General features: G+C 42.1%; 2 protein-coding genes across 3 annotated transcripts in view; one reads left to right on the forward strand and one right to left on the reverse strand.

The window, feature by feature from the left end:
• Nucleotides 1-17,398, forward strand: part of med4 (mediator complex subunit 4) — a 117,076-nt gene extending 99,678 nt beyond the window's left edge. Inside the window, exons 1-7 of one of the 2 annotated variants that reach the window (XM_079563499.1) lie at nucleotides 3,701-3,779; nucleotides 4,000-4,066; nucleotides 5,764-5,934; nucleotides 6,877-6,934; nucleotides 7,009-7,095; nucleotides 14,727-14,858; nucleotides 17,176-17,398. In XM_079563499.1, coding sequence (XP_079419625.1) covers nucleotides 3,706-3,779; nucleotides 4,000-4,066; nucleotides 5,764-5,934; nucleotides 6,877-6,934; nucleotides 7,009-7,095; nucleotides 14,727-14,858; nucleotides 17,176-17,348 — 762 coding nt within the window. In that variant the 5' untranslated portion in view covers nucleotides 3,701-3,705 and the 3' untranslated portion in view covers nucleotides 17,349-17,398. Of the gene's footprint in view, nucleotides 1-3,700; nucleotides 3,780-3,999; nucleotides 4,067-5,763; nucleotides 5,935-6,876; nucleotides 6,935-7,008; nucleotides 7,096-14,726; nucleotides 14,859-17,175 lie in introns of those variants that run through there. The other variant, XM_079563500.1, reaches the window with a different exon arrangement.
• A 1,828-nt stretch (nucleotides 17,399-19,226) lies between these two features.
• Nucleotides 19,227-25,339, reverse strand: part of LOC306968366 (NACHT, LRR and PYD domains-containing protein 12-like) — a gene marked incomplete at its 5' end in the record, with an annotated part of 63,947 nt that continues 57,834 nt past the window's right edge. The window contains 5 exons of the mRNA XM_079563710.1: nucleotides 19,227-19,858; nucleotides 19,956-20,002; nucleotides 20,400-20,570; nucleotides 20,730-20,897; nucleotides 21,286-21,459. Coding sequence (XP_079419836.1) covers nucleotides 19,323-19,858; nucleotides 19,956-20,002; nucleotides 20,400-20,570; nucleotides 20,730-20,897; nucleotides 21,286-21,459 — 1,096 coding nt within the window. The 3' untranslated portion in view covers nucleotides 19,227-19,322. The remainder of the gene's footprint in view (nucleotides 19,859-19,955; nucleotides 20,003-20,399; nucleotides 20,571-20,729; nucleotides 20,898-21,285; nucleotides 21,460-25,339) is intronic.

A 25,339-nucleotide genomic window follows, 5' to 3' on the forward strand; every position in this document is an offset into this window, starting at 1 on the left:
ACTCGGTCCTTGTGGCGCAGCAGCTTGACCACTATTGGCCTCGGTCTTTCGCCCACCCCTGGTTTGCCGGTGCGGTGCGCCCGCTCCACTTCTACCGTCCGCTCCAGGTGCAGATTCTCCGTGAGAACTTTTTTGATTTTTTCTTCCGTGTCCGCCCAAGTTTCACTGGGTGACTCAGCGATGCCATCAAACACGAGGTTGTTCCTTCTGGACTGACCTTCCAGGTATTCCATTTTATCTGTCATTGTGAGTAAACTGTCACAAACTTTGTAAATGTCCGACTGCATTGTGTCGCTGCGCTCAGCGTGCTTAGCAGCGTTTGTTTTTAGGTCCTCTACGTCCTTTTGCGTGTACTGCAGACTCACTTTAACTTCTTGTATATCCTTTGTCAACGAGTCCAACCTGGTGTTCATATTTTCCACGAATACTTTGATGCAGCTCTGAAAATTGTCTCGTTGTTGATGCAATAGCGCAGTGAACGCTTCTTTCTGCTGGTGCAACAGATCGTTCACTTGGCTGAGTGACACGCACTCTTCCTCCAACTTCTCATGTTTTGCCGATTTTGGAGGCATTTTGCCGCTGTGTGGCCACAAGTTTGTATTCAGTAAAATCAGTACAAATGTTAGCACTTTTGAGGCAAATGCGTTCCGGATCCACAGCTAACGCCACGCTCTGTGCCACGCTCTGTGCCACGCTCTGTGCCACGCTCTGTGCCACGCTCTGTGCCACGCTCTGTGCCACGCTCTGTGCCACGCTCTGTGCCACGCTCTGTGCCACGCTCTGTGCCACACTACAATGATGACGAAACCTTCAGTTGGTCTGTAAATGCAGTAAATTAGAATAACTGCCTTGTATAAAATTGCTCTTTCAAAATGGCGGTAGCGAAAGACTTGAAATAGGCCCCTGTCTCTTTAAGAACCTCTGACCCTTTCCGACACGCCCCCTCCACACGATGTCTGTGGCGTCACAACAACACTGCGCTCGTTGTCTCAACTGTATTGAAACTACGATCGGTGCATTTTAATTTTTATTGTTGGAAAGGAGCTACTGTTTATCACTTTGTGAACAATGGCCACACAGGATATGATTTGGAGACGAACCTTCCACACCGGACGCTTGGACGGGGCTCTCGCCTGAAAAATAACTGCTGTTTGGAGGCTTCTCTTTGCATCTGCCCTATGGATCTCTAACTATACCCCCATGGACGACACCAGGATCTGCAGGAGCCCATACAATTCAAAGACGGACATTATCTGTGCAGGTGGACAGTGGTTTTTCGAGGTTACCCGTTAGCTTGTTATAATCGACTACAGCTCATTGTTGATGAAAAGTCTGTAATAAACCACACATGTGTAAAGCCAGGCTCATTGTGTGATCATCGTAAAGGCTGCTTAGAGTAGTTGCTGCTTTAGTGACGTTATTTGTGCATAATATGCTGCCTGTTTTCAATGAATGTTGTGAAGGTGAAGGTTGTTAGCTTGTCGCGGCTAATAGTGCCTTAGCTCCGGGAGAAACCACTCGGCTACGACTCACTGTAGATGAAATTTGAGCAATAAACTACGAAATCAACAAGCCAGGCTCCGTGTGTGATCATCATAAAGGCTGCTTCAAGCAGTTGCCTGTTTTAGTGACGTTTTCAATGCATAATATGCTGCTTGTATTCAGTGAATTTTCCCGTTAGCTTGTCGCGGCTAGCTTGTTAGCTCCGGGAGAAAACCACTCGGCTAAGACTCACTGTAGATGAAATGTGAGCAATAAACTACGAAATCAACAAGCCTGGCTCCGTGTGTGATCATTGTTAAACGGTTCTTTATGTGTGTGGTGGTTTTATTGACTTTATTTGTGCATATTTCTCGTTTTCACGTGATGACTCGAGGTTTAGCTTAGCATTAGCTTTCTCCGGAGGCTCTGTGCATCATCAAGGCCCAGCGCAGAACCAGACACTGAAATAAGTGTTCTTGTCACGGGTTTGAATCCTGGGTGTTTCGGTAACAGAAACACTGATGTGTGTCTTTGTAAAAGTCTCAGAGCTGCTGTGGCTCCGGTTCACAACACATGAAGCTAATCCTCCATGATGACTCTGTTTACGTCTTAGGGCTGGACACTGCGGGGAGGGGGTTCTGCTGAGGGGCAGTGGTTGGTTACTCGGCTGGTGACGAAAGGTCGGAGGCGTATCCTGGAGGTCGAGGGCGTTTCCTGAAGGAATCAGGCGTTTTATCCCTAAAATGGCCGCCATCGGAGTTTTTACAGACTACTCGAAAATACGTGAATGTGCTAAGGCAACACTTCAGGCATGGTTTTAATGAGGGAATGACTTAATAACATGATGTAAAGCTTGAAAAAGTCGATTTTGCATAATACCCCCCCTTTAAATCTATTTATGCAGTTTCTTTTCCAACAGAAACTGCAGATCCTGGTGTTTACGATGCTGCAATTGATTTTATCTTCACACAGACACATCATTTGAATCTAGAATATGAAACATTGTATTTCACCTCTTTACCCCACCTGAACCAAGCACATTTTCTACAGTTTGGCATTACCCAAATCTAAAAGCTTATTTAAAAAAAAAAATCAAAATAGTGATGAAAAAGAGGGTGAAAAAGCAACAAAAAAGTGACAAAAACGCAAACGAAAAGAAAACCTGTTACGATCACTTTTGTAGGTCTGAGCTTTTAAATGAGGCGTGACACTGTTGCTCTCCAGTCGAGAAGCTTTTAGATTTGGGTAAAGTCAAACATGAGGAAATGTACTTGGTTCTGGTCGAGGTTAAGAGGTTGATATTTTTCTTATTTATTTATTTTATCTTTTACCAGTTATTATCCATCACTCTTCTCGTACTTGGCTGTTGCAACAGTGTCATTTACTAATTAACCTGAACTAGGCAAAACTTCTCCAGTTCGACTTCAACCAAATCTAAAAGAGACACAAAAAAAGACAAAAACTACATGAAAACAATAATGAAAAAGTGTCAAAAAATGGAACAAAAATGGAACAAAAAAGCCGCAAAAGAGTAATAGTGAAGCAACAAAAAAGTGACAAAATGTGGTTAAAAAAAGTGATAAATAAGAGACAAAAAAGCGATGAAAAAGTGATAAAAATTTGACAAAAAAGTGATGAAAAATGACAAAAAAATGTTGAAAAAGTGACAAAATGTGGTAAAAGAAAGTGATAAAAAAGTGATGAAAAAGTTACAAAAAAGCTATGAGAAAGTGATGAAGAAGTGACAAAATGTGGCAAAAAAGTGATGAAAAAGTGGCAAAATGTGGCATAAAAGCTACAAATATTTGACCAAAAAAAAGTTATGAAAAAGTGGCAAAAACAAAGTTGAAAAAGTGTCAAAATGTGGTGTAAAAAAAGTGATTAAAAAGTGATTAACAAGTGACAATAAAGCAATGAAACAGTTACAAAAAAGCAATGAAAAAATGTGGCGAAAAAGTGACCCAAAAAAGTGATGAAATAGGATGTGAGCTTTTAGATTTGGGTAAAGCCGAAATGGAGGAAACTGTGCGGGACTAAGCTTTTTCTTACTTTAAAAGTGATATGTGTCGTCTCTCAGTCGTCCAGGAGTTGTCCATCTTCTATAAAAGCGACGTCTTCCCCATAGCCTGTGAAGGTCTTCTCTCACACTAGAGGGCGCTGGTTGAAGTTTATTTCATCCGGCTCCATTTCCGGTCATGCGCAGAAGCGTCACCCCAAAAAAACATGGCGGCGGCAGCGGAGAAATCAACAAAAGAGCGACTCGTCTCTGTTTTAGACGATTTAGAGGTTTTATCTCGGTAATAACTGATTTAATGTCACTCCTCACACGCGAACACAAAAGCCCAGCAGTAAAAGTCTGCGTGTTTTCACTTTGTTTTGCATTTAAATCTACTTTCGTGACTTGTACGAGCCGCTCATTGAACCAGCATCGACTCTCGTTCATTCATCACTTCGCACTTAGTTTATGAAATGAGACTATTTATTTACGTTCTTTTCTGTCATGTTTTATGTTTTTAGGGAGCTGATAGAGATGTTGGCTTTGTCCAGGAATCAGAAACTGCCTCAGCCCGGAGAGGATTCACAGGTAAGAGAGAGCTGAGCATCATCATTACACTGATTATGTTTAATAATGTGTTGGCTTTGATCCGGGGGTGGGCAAAGTATTTCTGTATGATTCAAGTTTGTAGTACAGGCATTTGATTCATTTATTGTGGTAATTTGATCAGCTGATGCAGAAGGCTGATGTCTGCATGGTGCTTAAAGTAGAAGCTTATTTGCCGCACTTGGCCCTAGACAAAATCCTAGCTGTAAATCCCTGTGTCTTCCTAAACTTCTGGTAAATGGAATTAACATTTTATCTCAAAACCCAAATTCAATTTCGATAATCTTCTCACACAATGAGAAGATTATCGACGTGTGATGACGGAGTGTTTGTCCTGATTTATCACATGTACTGGTGTCCCACTTCTTTGGGGAACATTTTCGCTTGCACTTCCCTCATTGAGGGGATTTTACTGTGGAGGGAACTGAGTAAAGTGAGAGGAACAGGACTGCCCCGTGAACCAGAAGAAACACAAACAACAGACCGGCAAAGCAACAAAAACGCGGCGAAAACAGTTGGAAGCACTTTTGTAGCTTTCTTAGCTTCTGGGGGTAAGAGGTTAAAGGAACAGGCCACTGTTTTTACATACTGACATATGCTCTTACTTCACTTTAGTCGAGTTAATATATCCCCGTCTGGTCTTTGTCCGTGCGCTCACACATACGCAGCCTCTCCCACATGTCACATAGCTCCGAAAAAGCTCACGATAGAAGCTACCAAGCTCTTCCACGTGTTCCCTATTTAAATAAAGTTACGTGAAGTGTTTTCATGCGAAGTATATTTACACAGAAATGTAGCATGTCGATTTTATAAGCAAATAAAAAGGGACTATATTGTGAGGCGTAATGATACAGGAGCACAGCGTCCGCGCAGTAACTCCTAAAGACTTCCCCGCTCACTTCCGTCAATAACCTTTAGGAGTTACTGCGCGGACGTTTTACTCCTCGTATCATTACGCCTCACAATATAGTCCCCTTTTTATCTGCTCATAAAATCCACATGCTACATTTCTGTGTAAATATACTTGGCATGAAAACACTTCACGTAACTTTATTTAAATAGGGAACACGTGGAAGAGCTTGGTAGCTTCTATCGTGAGCTTTTTTGGAGCTATATGACATGTGGGAGAGGCTGCGTATGTGTGAGCGCACGGACAAAGACCAGACGGGGATATATTAACTCGGCTAAGGTTAGGTAAGAACATATCTCAGTATGTAAAAACGGTGGCCTATTCCTTTAAACGCTCGTGCTTTCTGATTATTGACAAAACTTGTACTTTTTTTGTTTTTAAAGCCTATATTTTCAACAGACAGATATTTAAAGGCAAATTGTTTCAGCAGTTACGTCATTTACTAATTACATGTAGAATAAACTGCCTAATTTATGAAATCATATTTGCTGAAAAAGCGGAACTCGACGGCTGAATGTAAAATGACTCGATAGTTCTGCACATGCGCAGCAACGAGAAGTCGTGCAACTCGACAAGCGTCTGTTTCCATTGTGCAGCGGCAAAGCAACACAAACATGGCAAACGGTTCGAAGCGCTTTTGTAGCTTTCTTCGCTTCTGTGGGTAAGAGGTTAAATCACACTCAGTATCAGCAAACAAACCCGAAAGGTGAAGAAAAGCCGTGACAGCACAACATCTGAGCAGCACGTCACACATTCCTGTTGGTTTCAGATCCTGGAGCTGCTGGTTCAGAGGGACAGAGAGTTCCAGGAGCTGATGGCGGTGGCTCAGTCTCAGGGGAAAGTCCACGATGAAATGCAGCGTCTGGAGAAGGAGGTGGAGAAGAGAGACAGCGACATCCAGCAACTGCAGAAGCAACTCAAGGAGGCCGAGCACATTCTGGTGAGCAGTGTTCATTTTGACAACATATTTTAATTTTGTTTTAGTTTTAGTCTTTTGACTAAAATGTAATGTCATTTTAGTCGAGATTTAGTCAAAAAAAACCTTTTCAATTTTAGTCTAGTTTCAGTCGACTAAAATTGCAAGTAAATTTAGTCGACTAAATTTAAGACTAATTTAGTCGACTTTGCATTTCTAATATTCATGATAATCATGTTTAATGTTGTTCCTCTGCTTCATGTTTCTGCTCCACATGAACAAAGCTCAGAGCTGATCCTTTAAACATGATCTGAGGCTCTTTCAGACGCTCAATACAAGTGTGGATGATTTTAGTCTCTCCAAAAAAATGACGAAAAAAAGACAAAAAATGACAAAAAAATGACTAAAAAATGACAAAAAAATTGACAAAAAAAAGACAAAAAATGACCCAAAAAAAGAAAAAAATACAAAAAATGTGACAAAAAAAAAAATTTCATCCCCATTTTTACTCTAGTTTTAGTCGACTAAAATTGCAAGTAAATTTAAGACTAGTTTCGTGGACTTTGCATTGATAATATTGATTCTAATCATGTTTAATGTTGTTCCTCTGCTTCATGTTTCTGCTCCACATGAACAAAGCTCAGAGCTGATCCTTTAAACATGATCTGAGGCTCTTTCAGACGCTCAATACAAGTTTGGATGATTTTAGTCTCTCCTTTTCATTTTTATTTAGTCTGATTTTAGTCGACTCAAATATCTGGACATTTTAGTCACAGTTTTAGTCTCATGATAAACTTTTACTTTAGTTTTAGTCCAATTTTAGTCACAAAAATATCACTTTGACTAAAATTAAGACTCAATATTGTAGTCGACGACATTAACACTGCTGGTGAGACCACAGAACAAGAGGTGTCTGGGATTCATCCTTTAGCTGAGATCTTCACCTGTAGCTTTTGTGTGATCCAGGCCACTGCCGTGTACCAGGCCAAAGAGAAGCTCAAGTCCATCGACAAAGCCAGAAAAGGTGAGTTTTCTGCTTTTTCTTCCCTGACACTTTTTTCTTCCAAACCTGACCTGTGTCTCTGTGTGTGTTTGCAGGAAGTGTCTCGTCAGAGGAGCTCATTAAATACGCTCACAGGATCAGCGCCAGCAACGCCGTGTGTGCTCCTCTCAACTGGGTCCCAGGTCTGTAGAGCTTTAGTGTTTCTAATAACTCCACTCAGGGGCAGAGGAGGGGCTGAGGAGGAGCTGAGGAGGAGCTGAGGAGGAGCCGAGGAGGAGCAGAGGAGGAGCTGAGGAGGAGCAGAGGGTGCAGGAGGGAGTGGGAGGGAGTGGCACATGAAGGAGCTCAGTGAGATGTGTAGGGCCGGGTGACTGAGAGCTTTGAAGGGCAGGAGAAGGATCTTGTAATGAATGTGATCTTTGATGGGGAGACAGTGGAGCTGCTGGAGAACTGGGGTGATGTGTTAACTTTGACAACATATTTAATTTTAGTTTTAATCTTAGTCTTTTGACTAAAATGTAATTCTATTTTAGTTGAGATTTAGTCCAAATTTAGTCGACTAAATTTAAGACTAATTTAGTCGACTTTGCATTTATAATGTTTATTATAATCATATTTAATCAAGGTCTTCTGTTTTATGGAGCTGATCCTTTGGTAGTGAATTTACATGATCTGAGGCTCTTTCAGACGCTCAATACAAGTTTGGATGATTTTAGTCTCTCCTTTTCATTTTTATTTAGTCTGATTTTAGTCGACTCAAATATCTGGACATTTTAGTCACAGTTTTAGTCTCATGAGAAACTTTTAATTTAGTTTTAGTCCAATTTTAGTCACAAAAATATCACTTTGACTAAAATTATAAGGGAAAATGTATAGAACGCTGGACATTACAGTACAAGTCCGCTTTGCGTCGGGGTCTTGTTTCGCCCTGAAGGTGCTTATTTTCCCGATAATGACCAGCGTTCTTTACATTATCCGCTTATTATTCGTCCATTTGCAACTGAACACACAACATAAACTTCTACACTTTTATGAAGGTCCAAAGGTTTATTTAATGACTTCCGCGACAAATAGTTCCCAAAAGTTTGCGCGTTGCTCGGCAGCGTTTGGCTAGGCTAGAAGCAGCAAGGCTAGCAGCTAGCCTAGCTTAGCTGAAGGTGCAGTTGGAGGAGGTGGTGAATCTCTGGGTAAGTTGAAAGTCAGACTCACGATTCCCCGACTTCTCTCTCAGTGACGGGACAGATAGTGTCGCTGCTACGTACGTGTGGAGTGATATGAAAACACCGACTCAGACGTCCTTTATCAGGAAATAATGACCGGGAGAACGTTGGGAAATCCCACTCAAATCAACAGCGTTTTAGTCGACGACATTAACACAGCTGGGCTGATGTGATGAGTGACGGAGTTTTGAACGGGCTGTGGTCGATGTTAACGTCTTAAGCTGGATTTCTCCCTTAATATCTCGAATACAATACTCTCCCATTGCGATGCTTATTTCATGCCGTTTTGTTGCTCGTGAGCTGGAGATTTCTGCACCGACAGGTTTCCCACGCTCATCCATTCACACATATCGACATGTTTATGCCTGTGTGTAAAAGGGACAGGGATGACGCTGTAACACAAACATGGTTATTTTCTCTCCGGGAGACACATCTCAATATCAAATCCTTTGCCTGATTTATTGAGCTTTGAACCATAAAATACAAGTCGATCTTTGATTAGATTTTTTTCCTCTTGTAACTCGCTTATTCAAAAACTAAACAAGACCTCTCTGAAAAACCTTTGTAACTAATATACAAACATTTCTCGCAACACATAAAAACCCTTATTTATTTATGTATAAAAACATAAAATGACAGAAAACATGCAATACATTTTGTCATATGTCAATAATCTACAGTAAAAGAATTGATGTCACTAAATATTTTTTTCCCTTTTTCCCAGCGTCTCGCTTTAAAGACGTGTTTAAGTCATTAAAGGAATAGGCCACCGTTTTTACACACTGAGATATGTTCTTCCCTCACTTTAGTCGAGTTAATATATCCCCGTCTGGTCTTTGTCCGTGCGCTCACACATACGCAGCCTCTCCCACATGTCACATAGCTCCAAAAAAGCTCACGATAGAAGCTACCAAGCTCTTCCACGTGTTCCCTATTTAAATAAAGTTACGTGAAGTGTTTTCATGTGAAGTATATTTACACAGAAATGTAACATGTGGATTTTATAAGCAGATAAAAAGGGGAACTATATTGTGAGGCGTAATGATACGAGGAGTAAAAAGGTTATTGACGGAAGTGAGCGGGGAAGTCTTTAGGAGTTACTACGCGGACGTTGTGCTCCTGTATCATTACGCCTCACAATATAGTTCCCCTTTTTATCTGCTTATAAAATCCACATGTTACATTTCTGTGTAAATATACTTGGCATGAAAACACTTCACGTAACTTTATTTAAATAGGGAACACGTGGAAGAGCTTGGTAGCTTCTATCGTGAGCTTTTTCGGAGCTATGTGACATGTGGGAGAGGCTGCGTATGTGTGAGCGCACGGACAAAGACCAGACGGGGATATATTAACTCGGCTAAAGTGAGGTAAGAACATATCTCAGTATGTAAAAACCATGGATCTATAATAATAACTGGATAAGACACTCCCCCCTTGCCCGCGCGCCGGTCGGCGGACGGCCACTCGATGGTACTGCAGCAGCAAATTCACATTGGGCCCAGAAAGGATTTTTGCCATAGAGCAGCCATGCGAAAAAAAACTGTCCGTATTCGGCTGACAGGACGCCTACAACTTCCACAAAGGTCGGATTTAGTGTCGATTATCATCTACATTAACATCATGTACTTTTTTCCCCTTCGAAATTTACGTATCGTCTAAAAAACACATTTGTAAGGACTTAGCCGAGCTCCGCTCTAGCCACGCTCTAGCTTTCCGCCGCGTTGATTGGTCAGAACGTGCACGTGGTGCCGGCAGCGCAGCCGGGCACGTGCAGAGCGCGCCCTCGATGTCCGTGTACGAGCACATGTGGGCTCGGAGGAAAAACAACAACAGCAGCAGCAGCATGAAGACCAGCATGGGGAACCGAGAGAAAAGAGGACGCAAAACTAACTTTGCAAGTAAGTTTGTATCACACAGAATGTATTCTGTAATTGTAAATGTTAGCATACACCACAGTTATTTATAGAATGTAGCTTTATGAAAATAGCAAACAGAAACTACTACGACTACCATTTTTAAACAAACAGAACAATGCTATTCTAAAAGATGACAGTACCCCGATCCCATTTGCTCATTAAAATAAACTGTATGTGCATCGAATTACAATAGTGACAAGGCCTAATACATAGTGAGAAGTTTGTTATTTGGACAAACGTCTCGAGAGCAAAATAAGGTTAGTTTTCATAGTGTCTATGACGTCGGACGCTTCCCTGCTATTTTGCCGTCACATTTCAATCTGAACAATATATGACTGGCTAATATTAGTTCCAGGAGTTGGAAATGGTTAGTTTTTGGTTTATTGAACAATATATAATGACGTGACATTTTTAATCAAGTTTGTCTAATAACTAATAATTGACTTTGTCTCTCAAACCAATGCTAAGTGCATTAAAATGAACAAAAAGCAACATGTTGAGCTGTTCAAGACGAAAATAAACAGTGGTGTTAACCCTTGGTCACTGCATGTCTTTCTATGCATTGTTTTAGCAAAGCAAGACAAAAATGAAGGTGAGAAAACAGAGACAACAGTAATGTTAAAACTACAAAACAAACGTGTTCATGCTATCATACTTGCTCACTAATGTAACAAGACTGGTGATTATATTACACGTAATAGACATATAATTGCACAGTAGAGATCTGTATAATTCTCATTCTGGTCTTGTGATCCAGAAATGTGAACTCTAGTATAATAAAGATGACAATATGTTTTTTCTTTCTTCACTGAGGCTGTCTGCTGCAGAGAGGAGTCTGCTGCAGGATCTGTGTCCACTACGGATATGGAAGGTGCGGCTTTGTATGAACTTCTTTACTAACTGGTGATTAGCTATTACAACTTCAGTTAGTTTGTTATGTGTTTCATAGCCATAAATAAAACTGTAATAAAGTTGCTGCTCAGTAATTCTTCCTATATTGACCAGATGCTGCTGATGGCTGTGTCCGGTCACCCATCTCCTCCTCACGGGGCAGACCCGACTCTTATACCGTCTCCTGTTCTGCTGGCTGCACTGAGGTGCTCATGGCAGTGTTGGAAAGAACAGAGGCTAAATACAACACAGGTGTGTTGAGTGGTCTGTTCACAACAAAGCAAAGAAACTGTACTAGTATTGTGTGTCAATGTTATGATAGCCAATATGTTTGTCGTTGTGCTTTGTAATTAAATAATTTAGGTAGAAAGTAAATCAAAATGACATTGCATCGAGGTCACATTCAAATCTACTACTGTTGACCAGACTTCACCAAAATAAACTATTTTATCATCCACAGCATATTCTGCTTATGTTAAACAGAAAACGGCCTGTCTCAGTTTAAAGCCCCATCTTGGCAACACAAGACCAGACAAAGACAAACCAACTGTGATGGGACGACAGGAAAGATGCAAAACACAAGGTAGACTTTTCTAATTGTGCTTCATCGTGCTAGCTCTAACTTCTTAAATCACTACAGTCTGCCAAATATAAGGGAACGCTTTCAAGTTGACAAAATAAAGGTGTATCGTGCTTCAGACAGTAAAGGCTGCTCAACTGCACATACATACGCAGTTATCAAAGTGGACCAACTTTGATTATCTGTGTCATGTCTAACCTATTCTCTGGTCATTTTTCTGTTTCTCTTTTAGCTTAATGGTGCAATATTGAAGTTGCCATTTTCACCAACATGCAGCCCTGGGAACAAAGTCTTGTTGCTGTCAGAAAGAACTGCAGTAGCTGGAGACACCCGGCGTTCTTCGAAGATTAACAGATTTTGCTTTTAAACTCTCTGCCTCTTTACAAACTGCAGTTACTCCTTGGTTTCTTGTTGGAAGAGTCGTGCTCAGACTGTTAAAGCTTTATGTGAGAAGGCATGTGTTATACCTGAGATGTTTGTATTGTCCAGAAGGAGACCTGTTCCAGTCTGGGATTGTCGTTGAATCTACTCTGTGCTCTGACAGCGGAGAAAAGAACTTCAGGTGGTCTGGGCTGAGTTTTTAGCTCAGTAGATAACAGCTTTGGGCATGATTCTTTTTCACTTTGTCATGGTAGATATTACGGGCACTTCTGGAAATGAAGCTAATACCACGTGTTCTTCAGAGTGCAGAGGATTACCGTTTATTTTTTTAACTGCTGCCATCGGGTGTAAATCAATAAAATGTACAATTTGGGCAAAACCCAGTGATTGTTTTTTGTGTATAGTGTTCTAGGCCTACTCTGCAAATATATTGCGGCAGTTTTCTTTTTTGCAAGATCATTAATTTATTGTATGTTGTACAAAAAAAGCTTCATTGCATTTCAATTACATCTATTAGTTTCTGTGACAATGCCATAGACAATTGACATAAATGTTGATGGCGATTTATTTTACTAGAATGTTTTTTTTTAAAGTAATTTTGCAATTCTGCTACAGTAAAATTATTTAAAATAACACTACTCACAACTGTACAATGTTCTACTCTTTTCTACTGCTGATTTACTTGTGATATATTGCTAAACTGCAAATGTTGTGAAATGCAATGTAATGTATTATAATAGATCTTGCCAGCCTAATAATTAGAGGATGGTCTTAATCACTTTGCCATTGTTGATAATTATGAATATACAAATTGCAATGATTCTTGTTCTCATGTTCCATCCGTAAAAATGCACATTTCTACATATACACACTTTGATTACATGTTACATGACATAAAATACAAGATAGCATTTCAGTGTGTCCATGCAAAATCAGCTCCTATAAGGAAGCATTATAGCAACAAATACTTGATATTTTTAATGATGGTGTGTAAAAGAAAAGTCAATATGCCAAACAAGACACAGAAAAGGTCAAATGTACTGAAAATATTACTTTAAATAAGGTAAAACTGTAATTGTGTTGTACATAACATTTACCATGGATCTATTATATTAAACATTTGCATACTACGTCTGAAAGTGGGTCTCCTTCATTTCATGTTTATGTTCATGTCACAAGTTAAATGGATCAAATGCTGCGTTGTACAAAATTGCGGTTATTTAAAACTTACAAAGGTATAAACTGACATTGACTTTGTCATAATGGTGAAAAATAAAAGTTGAATGTGTCTTTTAAACATGGGGGAAAAGGTGCAGATCTTTAAATACGCGTTGGGCTGTGGCCACTTTGCGAGCTGGGTCTGCTGTTCAACTCAAGGCTGATTCTCCGCTCGCTCTAGTCGTGCTGAGAATATACAATTTACTTGACATGTGGTCAATTGTAGAAGTATAATTAACCTTTAATTAAACGTTGGAAAACAGTTCCAAAAGTGAAGAGCAGATATTATATTACATCAAAAACTAGGCTGACCGATTTTGACCTGCTCAGCATACGGTGGAGCTGCGCTCTGCTGCCGAGCTGCGGCGCTCGCACTCGTCGCGCTGAGAATCATGGGCATGGGCAATAAACATCCAAGTTTCTTTGTGTTTTTTATTTGAAATGATAAAAGACCACTAATATGGCCATAACAATTAATAGTATAAATTATACAAGCATATAATAGCCGTTAAAATTTTCGCTGGGCCCAATGAACACGGAACTAACGCGGAAGTAAGAATTTTTTCTGGCTCGTTGCGCCAATGAGCACAGGCCATTGAAATCAACAGGCGGCCATATTGGAAACCCGGGGCTTGGTAAAAACGGTGGCCTATTCCTTTAAAGGGGCTAGATGCAAGTTAGCCATTTTATACTCACTACTGCCCCCTAAGGTCTTGCGTGTAACTGCAGCTTCTATATTAAGCTCGTGCATGACGGCACTTCAGACCCGAATAACACGTTTCTGAGTGACAGGATTGTAGAGGCAGTTGTGGTGAACAGGTCTGGGCTCATTCTACACATTACGCATCGAATTCCTAAAAATAATTACCAAAACTTTGTAGCTGCAGTGCAAGAAATACAGTGGGATGACATATTAGACTTTGTGGACTGTGAGAAAAATTGCGAAATACGTCTCAAAACACTAGACAAACCATAAAAGATTTCAAGTCCGAGATCAAGTCCTAAAAGCAGCTAATAAAACCAAATCCACACATGATAGGGGTCGTTTTACTAGGCTAAGAAACAACGTTGTTCGATCCTTGCGGAAAGCTAAGGCTAACTTCTTTCTGTCTGTGATAGCGAGGGCAGATGGGATCAGATTAAAAAGCTCACTGGTGACCACCCCAGAGTGCACAAAGCTCTGGAAATTAAGATGGGGAAAAGTGGAATAAGTGACCCAGGAGAAGCGGCCCGGGCATTTAACCATTACTTTGTAGACTCTGTGGCTAATATTGTAAGTTGTTTTGCACCGGATACCTCAAAAAGTATCACTTACTCTGTGGATGAAAGTGTTCCTGTTCTCAGTTTAATGAGTGTCTCGGACAGTGATGTTTTACAGTGTATTCATTCTGGGATTACAGATGAAAAACAGCCCTTAGGCTAATTCTGGCATATTTACATGTATAATGTATATTATTATGCACTGTCCCTATAATAAATAAAACAAATAATAAAATAAATAGGACATTGTTGGAACACGTAGGGGAGGAAAATACATAACTTTGACATGTTTAAACTCTGTATCGTCCCTTTAATGTTGTATTGTTGGACTTTGTTCCTGGCAGGCGACCCGCGCAGACCGTACCCCACAGACCTGGAGATGCGCAGCGGGATGTTGGGGATGATGGCGAACCTGCCGACCAACGGAGTGAACGGACACCTGCCCGGAGACGCACTGGCAGCGGGGAGACTCCCGGGTACTGTTCACTTTAACATTTCAAAGAGAATAGAAAATAACTTCATTGTCTGTTCAAAAAAGACAAACACACTGAAGAATCACATAGAAAAGATCAACATAAAGTTCAGTGCTACCCGGCGCTGTTTAGGACAGCGACTGCAGGTGGAGGAGATGTTTTTCTGGGCCAGTGGATGTTCTGTATCTCCTGCCTGATGCAGCAGAGAGCAGGACTGAGGCAGAGAGAGGGTGGCGTCTTCAGTGATCTTGCTTGCCTGGTTTACTATTGTTTTGAGTTTTGTTTTGTGTTCGAGGGTGAGAAAGTTAAAACAGGAGGAGATGTTGTTTGTGAGGATGGATTGAATGAGTGACATGTACACTAAAGATAGAATGTCTTTGTTAATACTAAACGAGCTCCACTTTCTCAGGAGATGGAGGCGATGTGGCAGAGTCTGCATGATGCCTGGTTATATACAGGGTCACTTTGTTCATAGTTATTTTCCGTTTAGCTTTAATCAGTGAACTTTAAAGCTGCTCTAAGCGTTTATTATAATAGACCCCCCCCCCCCCCCCCCGGCACCATGACAGAAGAAAGATGGAGAACTGACAAACATGTGAGCGACCTGCTCTGATGCAGCTGAAATGTTTATTAATCCAGTATCTACAGGAGCCTCAGGTCTTTTTTCCCTCACAAAGCAAAGCAGCACCAGAGCAGAGGCTGAGGCGTTCAAGGGCTGCGGGGGGAAAAGTACTGCGCTGTAAACTTAGTTCTAAATGGAATTATTCTGTTCTAAATGTCCAAAAAAGTGACACTTTCATGAACGTTACAGTTTAACAAATAAACGTAAAGAGTTCATTTCTCCACCTCCTGATGAAAACAATTCAAGAAGACAGAACTTAAGGCAGCTTTAATCCTTTTTTTCAAAGCATTTCGAACTGAACAGCCCCACCTGCTCCGGTCACGTGTCTGGGTCCGGACGTAAAATGTCCCATTCATCGATTTTATTTGATTTATATTTTCCAGCATTGAGTGTTTACTTTCTTGTAAATATCGGCCCATTGGTCGGTCGTTACCACAGAGCTGATCAGCCGGCGTCGTGAAAGGACAGAGAATCTGTATTTGTACCACATTATAGAGTTTAGTTTCCATCTGTGGCCTCTCGGCTGGAAATAAAGACAAAACGACCCCACGACTTTACAAAAACACGTCCCATACAGATTTTAAATGCCTTAAATTTGATTGAATTGTCTTTCAAAAAATGTGCTCATGTTTTGTTTAGGGCAGGGGTGGGCAACGCCAGGCCCGGGGGCCAAACCCGGCCCTCCAGCACAGAACCTCCGGCCCTCAGGATGATTTTCAGAAACATTATGACACAAATCAGAAGATACTTAAACATTTTTAGGGTAAAATTGGGAGAAATGCTGTCAATGCACCCACTTAGGTCACATCATGTACCACTCACGTGTAGAAAGTGCACTGGAAAAATAATCATAATTTTAAGGAAGAAATGACATAAACCTACTTGGATTAAGAGACTCCTCTAAAGTTTGAGTAGAATTTGTTTGGTCTTAGATCAGACAAAACACCTTATCGCCAATGGAACAAGTCATTATCCTCTTAACTCAGATTATATTGTATCATTTCAAGTGAAAAACAAATCTTTTTCAAAGTAAAAGTTCATTTGTCTTGATTTCAAAGTGGGTTTCATGCTTGTTCCATTGGCATCAGCATCTGTATCTTTATCTTTGATTAGTTCAAACAGATTCAACATAAAGAACCGTTTTCAAACTATTTTAAGTCATTTATCTCATTTAAGATGCTCATTTTTCCAGTGTCGTGCTTTACTTTGGCCTAAAACTGGCGTTCGGCCCTCGGTCTTGTTACAGTGGAAAAACATTGTCCCCCGTTAAGAAAACTTTCCCTCCCCTGGTATAATCTGAAGCGTGTGTTTTTTCATAGATGTTCTGCTTATGTTAATGTTCAGGTAAATTTCAAGTTGTGTCTTGAAACATAAAGACTAAGATGAATCCATGATATTGGAGCTTTATCCTCTCCTCGGACGTGTGGCCCCCTCCCTCTCGTTCCCTCTCGTTCCCTCTTGTTTCTTTGGTTTTTATTTGTCCATATTGTGAATGTGTGTGTTGTCTCTGTCCTCTGCAGACGTGCTGACCCCTCCCTCTCGTTCCCTCTCGTTCCCTCTTGTTTCTTTGGTTTTTATTTGTCCATATTGTGAAAGTGTGTGCTGTCTCTGTCCTCTGCAGACGTGTTGACCCCTCCCTCTCGTTCCCTCTTGTTTCTTATATATTGTGAAAGTGTGTGTTGTCTCTGTCCTCTGCAGACGTGCTGACCCCTCACTACCCCTGGCAGTCGTCGGACGTCTCCGTGGGGCTGCTGCCTCCTCATCACGGCGGCGACATGGGCCTCGAGCCTCCGGGGCACAACAAGGAGAACGAGGAGGACGTGGAGAACATGTCCACGGACTCGTCCAGCAGCAGCAGCGACTCCGACTGAAGACGCTCCGATCACAAGAAACCACTGAGCAACAGGCAGAGAACGAGCTACTGATGGAACGAGACTCAAACATCACCACAGGGAACACACGAGAAACCGCTGAGCAACACACGAGAAACCGCTGAGCAACACACGAGAAACCGCTGAGCAACACACGAGAAACCACAGAGCAACAGGCAGAGAACCAGCTACTGATGGAACGAGACGGAAACATCACCACAGGGAACACACGAGAAACCGCTGAGCAACACACGAGAAACCACCACAGGGAACACACGAGAAACCGCTGAGCAACAGGCGGAGAACCAGCTACTGATGGAACGAGACGGAAACATCACCACAGGGAACAGTCTGCCCAAAAACTGGTCTAAGTCTGAGAGCCGGACGGAGGCGATGCTCTGTGATGGATCTGGAGGATTAATCATACAATAGAGTTTCCAAACAGACTGAAAGATGGGCAGGGCTTCCTGTGAGAAACAATGGTTATTCCAACACCAGCTGTTCATAAATCGGCAGATACGGCGCCTCTGTTTTGATGTTGCTTCGTGGTCGCTTGTGTAACCGGGAGCCCGTGTTAAATATATTTTTGTAATTTTTCACTCTGCTGGTTTGGTTGTAAATAGACATGTACATACTTACCGTGTAAATAAATGTTTTCAGGAAAAGGAAGCATCTTGTTTTACTCCTTCGTTTTCCAGTAACATTTACACCTACACAGTTTAGGGTAATCAAATGACTTAAAGGGGGGGTATTCTGCTAAATGGACTTTTTCCAGCGTTCCATCCTGTTATTCTGTCACTCCCTCATTAAAAACATGGCTGAAGTGTTGCCTTGGCACATTCACGTATTTCTGAGTAATCTGTAAAAACTCTGAGGGCGGCCATTTTAGGGATAGGTTTGCCTGAGTCCTCCTAGGAACGCCCCCACCTCCTGGAGACGCCTCCGAGCTTTGGTCACCAGCCGAGTAACCAACCACTGCTCCTCAGCAGAACCCCCTCCCCACTGATGCCACAGACAGCGCGTGGAGGGGGCGTGTCTAAAGGCTCAGAGGTTCTTGTTTTTTGATGGCTTCCCTCCAGCCTTATGCATATAGGCTACTTTTTAAAATGGGGCAACACATGCAGAGATCAGTGATGCTTTATATTCGAGCGATCGCGATGTCGTCACATGGTTGGCCGTGGTCGGCATTTTACATTTTCATATTTGATAAACATTTTATTAAAATCCTATGATCGGCAAAAATAATGTCCATAAACAGGGCATTGCTTCTCTTGCGCTGTAACAGATCTATCATTTTATAAAACCGAGTTAGACCTGTATGCATCAGCTGTTGCCGACCATTCACCAAAACATCCGGCCAAAATTGTAGAAGTAAACAATAACAGCGATCGCTCGTGTTGCCACGGAGCGAATGGTTGCTCCGACATATCCGTGACGAGATTCTGCTCGGAAAACGATCTTAAAAAGCTGGGCAGACACTGTGCGTCTCTGTCGTGCAGGGTCCAGGGGGCCACGAGCCACGAAGAGCTGCTCACGACGAACGTACGAGTGAAAATCACACGGTCGTAAGGTTTTCAGACATGTTTGATGTTTTTTGCGAGTCGTGCCGTCCTGACCCTGTGGCAGCGACACTGAAGCCGGCGGGAAAAGCAGCGCGATCACGGGGAAATGCAGCTGCAGGCGCCAGGACGAGGACACACGCGTAAAAAAAACAAACATGCGCTGCTTCTGGAGAACGACTCATGACACATTTTTAGTTTCCACAATATATGACCATATTGTTTGTTTATTTATTTAATGATATTATTTACAATTTGTCTGAAATTATTGTTTAAAACAACTGATCTGTTTCATCAATTTATGATGACTCTCAGTTTATAAACTTTATAATCTTACATTTCCTTTGTCGCCACTACAATAAATGTACGTCACACTTGATGCTTTTGTGCCTTGAGTTCAGCTGAAGACAGGAGTTCAAATCAGTCTGACAGAACTGCAGTAGGATGCAAACCCAGCCACCAGAGTTTCTGTGAAAGTGGTGCAGAAAGTATAGATGTCACGCCATTCACCATCAGAGGACACCTCAGAGAACAACAGTAATCCAGCATCAACATCCAAATACACTCTCACTCGCTGTGATGCAGAAGAGCGGAGTCGATACTCCTTTCCTCTGTGACGAACAGAGTATTGCCCCTTAAACACTCTCAGAGTCCAGGATTCATCATTTTGCCCAAACACACATTCTTCACCGTCTCCTTTTCTCTTCAGTTTTTTATAACACACAGCAATGTCCACCCACCCAGGGTCATCCTTTCCACAGCCGTCCCACTGCACCTCCCAGCAGCACCGTCTCCCCAGAGCAGTGGAGGTCAGGACCTGGGGCCGACAGTCGAACCTGTCCTGGTGATCTGGGTACGGCTGCTCCTCCACATGACTCACTGTTCTCAGGTCCTCAGACAGACGGAGCGCTCTGTGAGCTGTGTTCACATCCAGGACCAGGTCACAGGAATCTGAGGCACAAACAAACACAGTGAAGCAAGTTGATGATAGTTGACACGTATCACTAGACCTGTTGAATGGCAGAAGTTCTGTGAACCAGAAACTCACACTTTCTCAGACCTGGAGTTAAGTATTGGGAACCGGAAGGTTTCATCCTAAAACACAATGAAACATGGTCATTGCTCAAAGTCCAAAAGTGTATCCTGTACTACTACAGTTTATGTCACAGGTGAGGAATAAACACAGAACTGACAATACCAAGTATTTTGGCGACTTATGAGAAAAACAGCAACAGTTATTCAGATCATCCTGCTGTTCATTTGAACACAAATTTGAATGTTTGAATGAAAGACTTAATCAAGTAGTAAAATATTCTTTGTAACAGCGGCTCAGATGGTCGAGCGGGTCGTCTTATACCTGGAAAGCTGAAAATTCAAATCCCATATTTATCACAGTTCATATTTTTGTGTGCATAGAAACTGAATTTTGATTTTAAAACAATTTGCCCTCATTGAAGTGAAGCTGATGTGACAGAACCTCACGGGTTCTCACCTGAGAGAGTCCAGGCAGAAGTGGGGCTGGTTTTGTAGAGCGCTCAGGAGCTCAGCGGAGGGTCCTGGATGGTTGTAGCTCATGTCTAACTCTCTCACATTGGAGGAGGGAAAGCTCAGAGCTGAGACCAGTGCAGCTCCGCCCGTCTCAGAGACCACACATCCAGACAGACTAAAACCACACACATTTGATTTACAAGACAATTCTTCCCTCTGAGACATTTCTGGGTCAAAGCAGGAAGTGAACTGTCAAACTGTGACCAGGAGAGAGTTCGATTTCAGTGGCATCGAGGCACTGCTTAAAACCTGAAAGTCACAGGATCAGACTCACCTGAGGGTCTGCAGTCTGCAGGGGGCGCTCTTCAGTCCAGAACACAGCAGCTCTACTCCTGAGTCCTGGAGGTCGTTGATACTGAGATCCAGGAGAGTTAGACTTGTTGAACTGAGGACCGTGGACAGAGGACCACAGCACTTCTCTGACAGGAGACAGCTCCTTAATCTGGAGAGACAGTGTCACATCAGCCTCTTAAATCCTGACTGGAAAAATCACTAATAACAGTTTGTAAAATTTTAATAGAACAAACCACAGAGGATTATTTCAGGGATTATTTCAGGCAGGTCGGCTCTAATGATCTATCAGACTGACACCTCACAGCATTTACTGTATATTTAGTAAAAAACAAAACAAAAAACAATCCATGCCCTTTTGTTCTTCTTCACATTACTTGAATATGTTTAAGGTTGACAAACTTGCTGGATGTTCGTTCAAAGACATGACATTACATTAAACTTTCTTGTCTTTGTTTCCTGAAAATTGTCAAACAGATTTAGAAACTAAACAGCAGAAAAAAACATCTTAATTCTGTACAAACTAACTCTGTCCTCACCTGAGTGTCTCCAGGCTGCAGGGGGCGCTCTTCACTCCCTCACACAGCAGCTCCACTCCTGAGTCCTGGAGTTTGTTATTACTGAGATCCAGGTTCCTCAGACTGGAGGACTCTGAGCAAAGCACTGAGGCCAGAGGACCACAGCAGCTCTGGGACAGTGAACAACGAACCAATCTGGAGAAACACAAGGACATAAACACAGGCGGGAACAGGCCTTTAAAGAGGCACCTTTAGTCAGTGAGTGGAAATAATAATAATAATAATTAAAGCCGCGCGCGGCGATAAAGGCCCTCGCCCCTGGCGCACTCCCCGCTCGCTCTCGTCCCTTGCGACCACTCTTCATCACACTAGGTCCTTGCGAGCCCCATGATTGAACTCGCTCATTTTGACGCGAAAATCCCTATTAAGTTGCATTATTCTGCTTTATATGCGAAAATCCCTATTAAGTTGCATTAAAGTGCATTTTATGCGAAAGTCCCTTTAAGTTGCATTACAGAACATTATATGCGAAAGTTCCTTGAAGTTGCATTACAGTTTATTATAGGCGAAAGTTCCTTTAAGTTGCATTACAGTTTATTATATGCGAAAGTCCCTTTAAGTTGCATTACAGTTTATTATATGCGAAAGTCCCTTTAAGTTGCATTACAGTGCATTATATGCGAAAGTCCCTTTAACTTGCATTACAGTTTATTATATGCGAAAGTCCCTTTAAGTAGCATTATAGTGCTATTGTGAAAATCCCTATGTAGTGGCATAATTGTGTTGTAATTGCAAAAATCCCTATTTTGTTGCAGAAACTGTAAGAACTGTTGAAATTGCAGAAACTCTTAACACTGTTTAAACTGTTAAAATCACAGGCAGACTTCACTGTATCATAATCCTATTAAAATGCCGGCAAGAAAAGAGAAAGCATTAGAAAAGTGTCACAGCCATATTTGAACCAGCAACCTCCTAAACCAGAGACAAGCACACTATCACTGAGCTGTAGCTCCATAGTAGTTTCATCCTGATGTGCGCTACTTTTGTCTAAGTTATCGAGCAGAAGTTAGTTCCCAGCATCCCACTGGAGGAGAGAGGTAGCTTCAAGTCATGCCCCCCCCATACATTTCCCCGATTGTTTTCGACATTTTCCCTAGTGTTGCCTCAATTGTTTTCCTACGATCCCCCCATTTCTAGCTCTTTAGTGACGCATATGAAAGCGTTTTTCATGAGAATGGGACCGTAGGTGCGGTTAAAAAAAAAAAAAAAAGAGCAAAGGTCAAAATTGACCCAGCAATCTCATGGTTGGAAACCCAATGCACAAGCAATAACGCTACACGGGCACAGCAAATCTTATGAAACGTGCTGTACTCATGTGACAATGTGTGCAGTGGCCCATGTAAAAGGTGAAAGCAATAGAAAAGTGTCAAGGCTGTGTTTGGACTAGCAACCTCCTTCACTTTAAACATGGGCCTGATGACAGCTTGGCTTATTTAAATTCCCAGAATGCAATTTTATAACAGCAACACACTGGAGGAGAGGTTTTTTCCCCGTTTTTAATGAGTGTGGGACCATAGGCAATGATGCATGTTCTTACTGGAAGGTGTTGAGTCCAAAAGAAAAAGGAAATAAAAAACAGTTTAGGTTGGGATTTGATCCAGCAACCTCCTGCACACTAGCTCAGCACTCTACCAATGAAGCTACTCAGGTTGAGTGAACTTCTACGAAACGTCCCGCAATCATGTGTTTTAGGCTGTGACAATGTGTGCAGCGGGCAATGGAAAAGGTGAAGGCAATATTAAAGTGTCAAGGTTGTGTTTGGACTAGTTACCACCTTCACTTGAGACAACCATGCTATCACTGAGCTGTAATTCAAAGCAAACATGGGCCTGATGACTGCTTGGGTTTTCTAAATTCACAGGCTGAAATTTGATCCCAGCAACACACTTGAGGGGTAATTTCCCTGTTTTTAATGAGTTTGGAACCATCGGCGACGATGCATGTTCTTCCCAGAAAGTGCTGAGTCCAAAGAAAAAAAAAATGAAGAAGAGTCAAGGTCAGGTTTTTGATCCAGCAACCTCCTGTACACTAACCCAGCTCTCTACCAATGGAGCTACTTAGGTTGAGAAAAAACAGCGGATGTGAAATAAATGTCATGAGAGACTCCGCACTTGTGTGTTTGCAGGAAACGGATTAACAGCTTAGAAAATAATATATTGTATCATTTTGTAATTGGGGTAAATTCCTGGCTGCCCAAAGAATCGTTGAGAGGGGGTTTCAGCCCTGCAGCACCCTCGATATTGAAGCTATTATTTGGTAAGACCCATATAGTATGAGGAACACACAGAGAGACGGACAGGAAACAGTCGAATTGAACTTCCTGTGATTGTACAGTTGAGAAAAACGTGAATTTGGAGGCAAAAACGTCCAAATTAAAGCTGATGTCTGTTACAGAGGGGTAGTATAAGTATATACAAGTCCAAAAGTGTAGTTTTTGTGAAGAAAGGGGGAAATGTGGAATACTGGCGAATTTCAGGAGAAACTCTGACAGAGGCCAACAAGCTGCCAGGCTAAGACCTCTGGCGATTTTCACGGAGGATGGGCGGGCCACTTACAAGCCACTTAAAAGACACTTAAAGGACTTTTTGGCGATGGCGGCTGCGTGTGCACACCATTAGGTCCAGGTGGGGAATGTGCACGCGCGCCGGATTGGGTCCGTTCCAATCCGGCCAAGTCTGTGAAAGATATGAGGCTTTGAAATTTGCTGAAAATGGCCTCTCAGTTGCGGCCTGGTCATGACCACGCCCAATAATGGAACAACATTTGAAATGATGATTTTGAAAGCCACAGGGGTTTGGGACATGTTGGCCAAAATTGGAGGCTTTCCATCGAAAACTCTGGGATCAGGGGCCAGAAGTTAAAGAGGTACGATTTTGAAGGTTTGAGGTTCGGGCCAAGATGGCCGACTTCCTGTAGCATTTAGGGCGGGGTCGTAATATCATTTTTGACATGTCCTGACGTGGTCTATGTCCCTGGCCAATGTCACTTTTGTACCATGATTTTTTTTGCGACCGCTCCTCCATTGGGTCAATGTAAACTGCCTGCTTGAGGGGGCGCCACTGAGCCATCTTTTATTATTCTCTCTCGCGAACCCCACCCAAAATTAGAGCTTGCGGAGCACTACGTTTTGACCCCTGTTACTTGCGAATCGGTTCACGTTTGCTACGTGAATTCTTGCGTTTTCGTCCCCCGTTAACGGTTTTAATTAGTCCCTCGCGGGACACTGCGTGTCCGTTGCTCGGGCCTAATTATACAGAAAATTAAGCGAGATAGAGGCATGTTGTAATAGACTTTTTTGATCAGTGTGACGTGCCGAATCAGGATATCACCTTTGTTTTCACTTTCGTGCAAATGTAATTTTGAAGGTATAGGTAGGGGGCGCTATTTTTGTGAAAATTGTACAATTATCAAGGGTAATCAGTACGAGCCATAGAGGGGCTTATGTGATCCAAATATGAGTGCGATTGGAATTTGCATGCCCTTGTGAGTTGTCATCAAAGAGGCGCGGAAAAAGCATGTTTTTTAGCAGAGCGGTAGAGACAAACCGTAACAGATATCCGAACAAAAGAGCTTGATTCTTGTAGCTCTACGCCTCTAGATTGCACTCACCAAGTTAAATGTCATTTGGCCCAAAACCCTGGGAGTGACTTGACAAAATGTCATGCGAAGAAATGCTGGGTAAAATTTTCAATCCAATATGGCCGACTTCCGGTTTGTCAGAGGAAGTAGCTATAATGACGTTTTAGGTTTGTCTTGATGTGCTCTATCACTGTACCGAATAACATAGGTTTAGGCCAAAAACTCATGCCTCCATTTGAATAGGGGTCAGACTTGAGGGGGCGCCACTGAGGTATTATGCACAGTGTGATTTTGCAGACTTCAAAATATTGAATTTTTCACCAACTTTGATAATTTAGTCAAATAAAATTGAGTTTTCGTTAATATTCAGGGGGTCAAAATTGGGGTCAAAGGCGCACCAAAATAATAATAATAATAATTAAAGCCGCGCGCGGCG

This window comes from Gobius niger (genome assembly GCF_951799975.1).
Source record: "Gobius niger genome assembly, chromosome: 9".
In the NCBI taxonomy this organism is placed as follows: domain Eukaryota; kingdom Metazoa; phylum Chordata; class Actinopteri; order Gobiiformes; family Gobiidae; genus Gobius; species Gobius niger.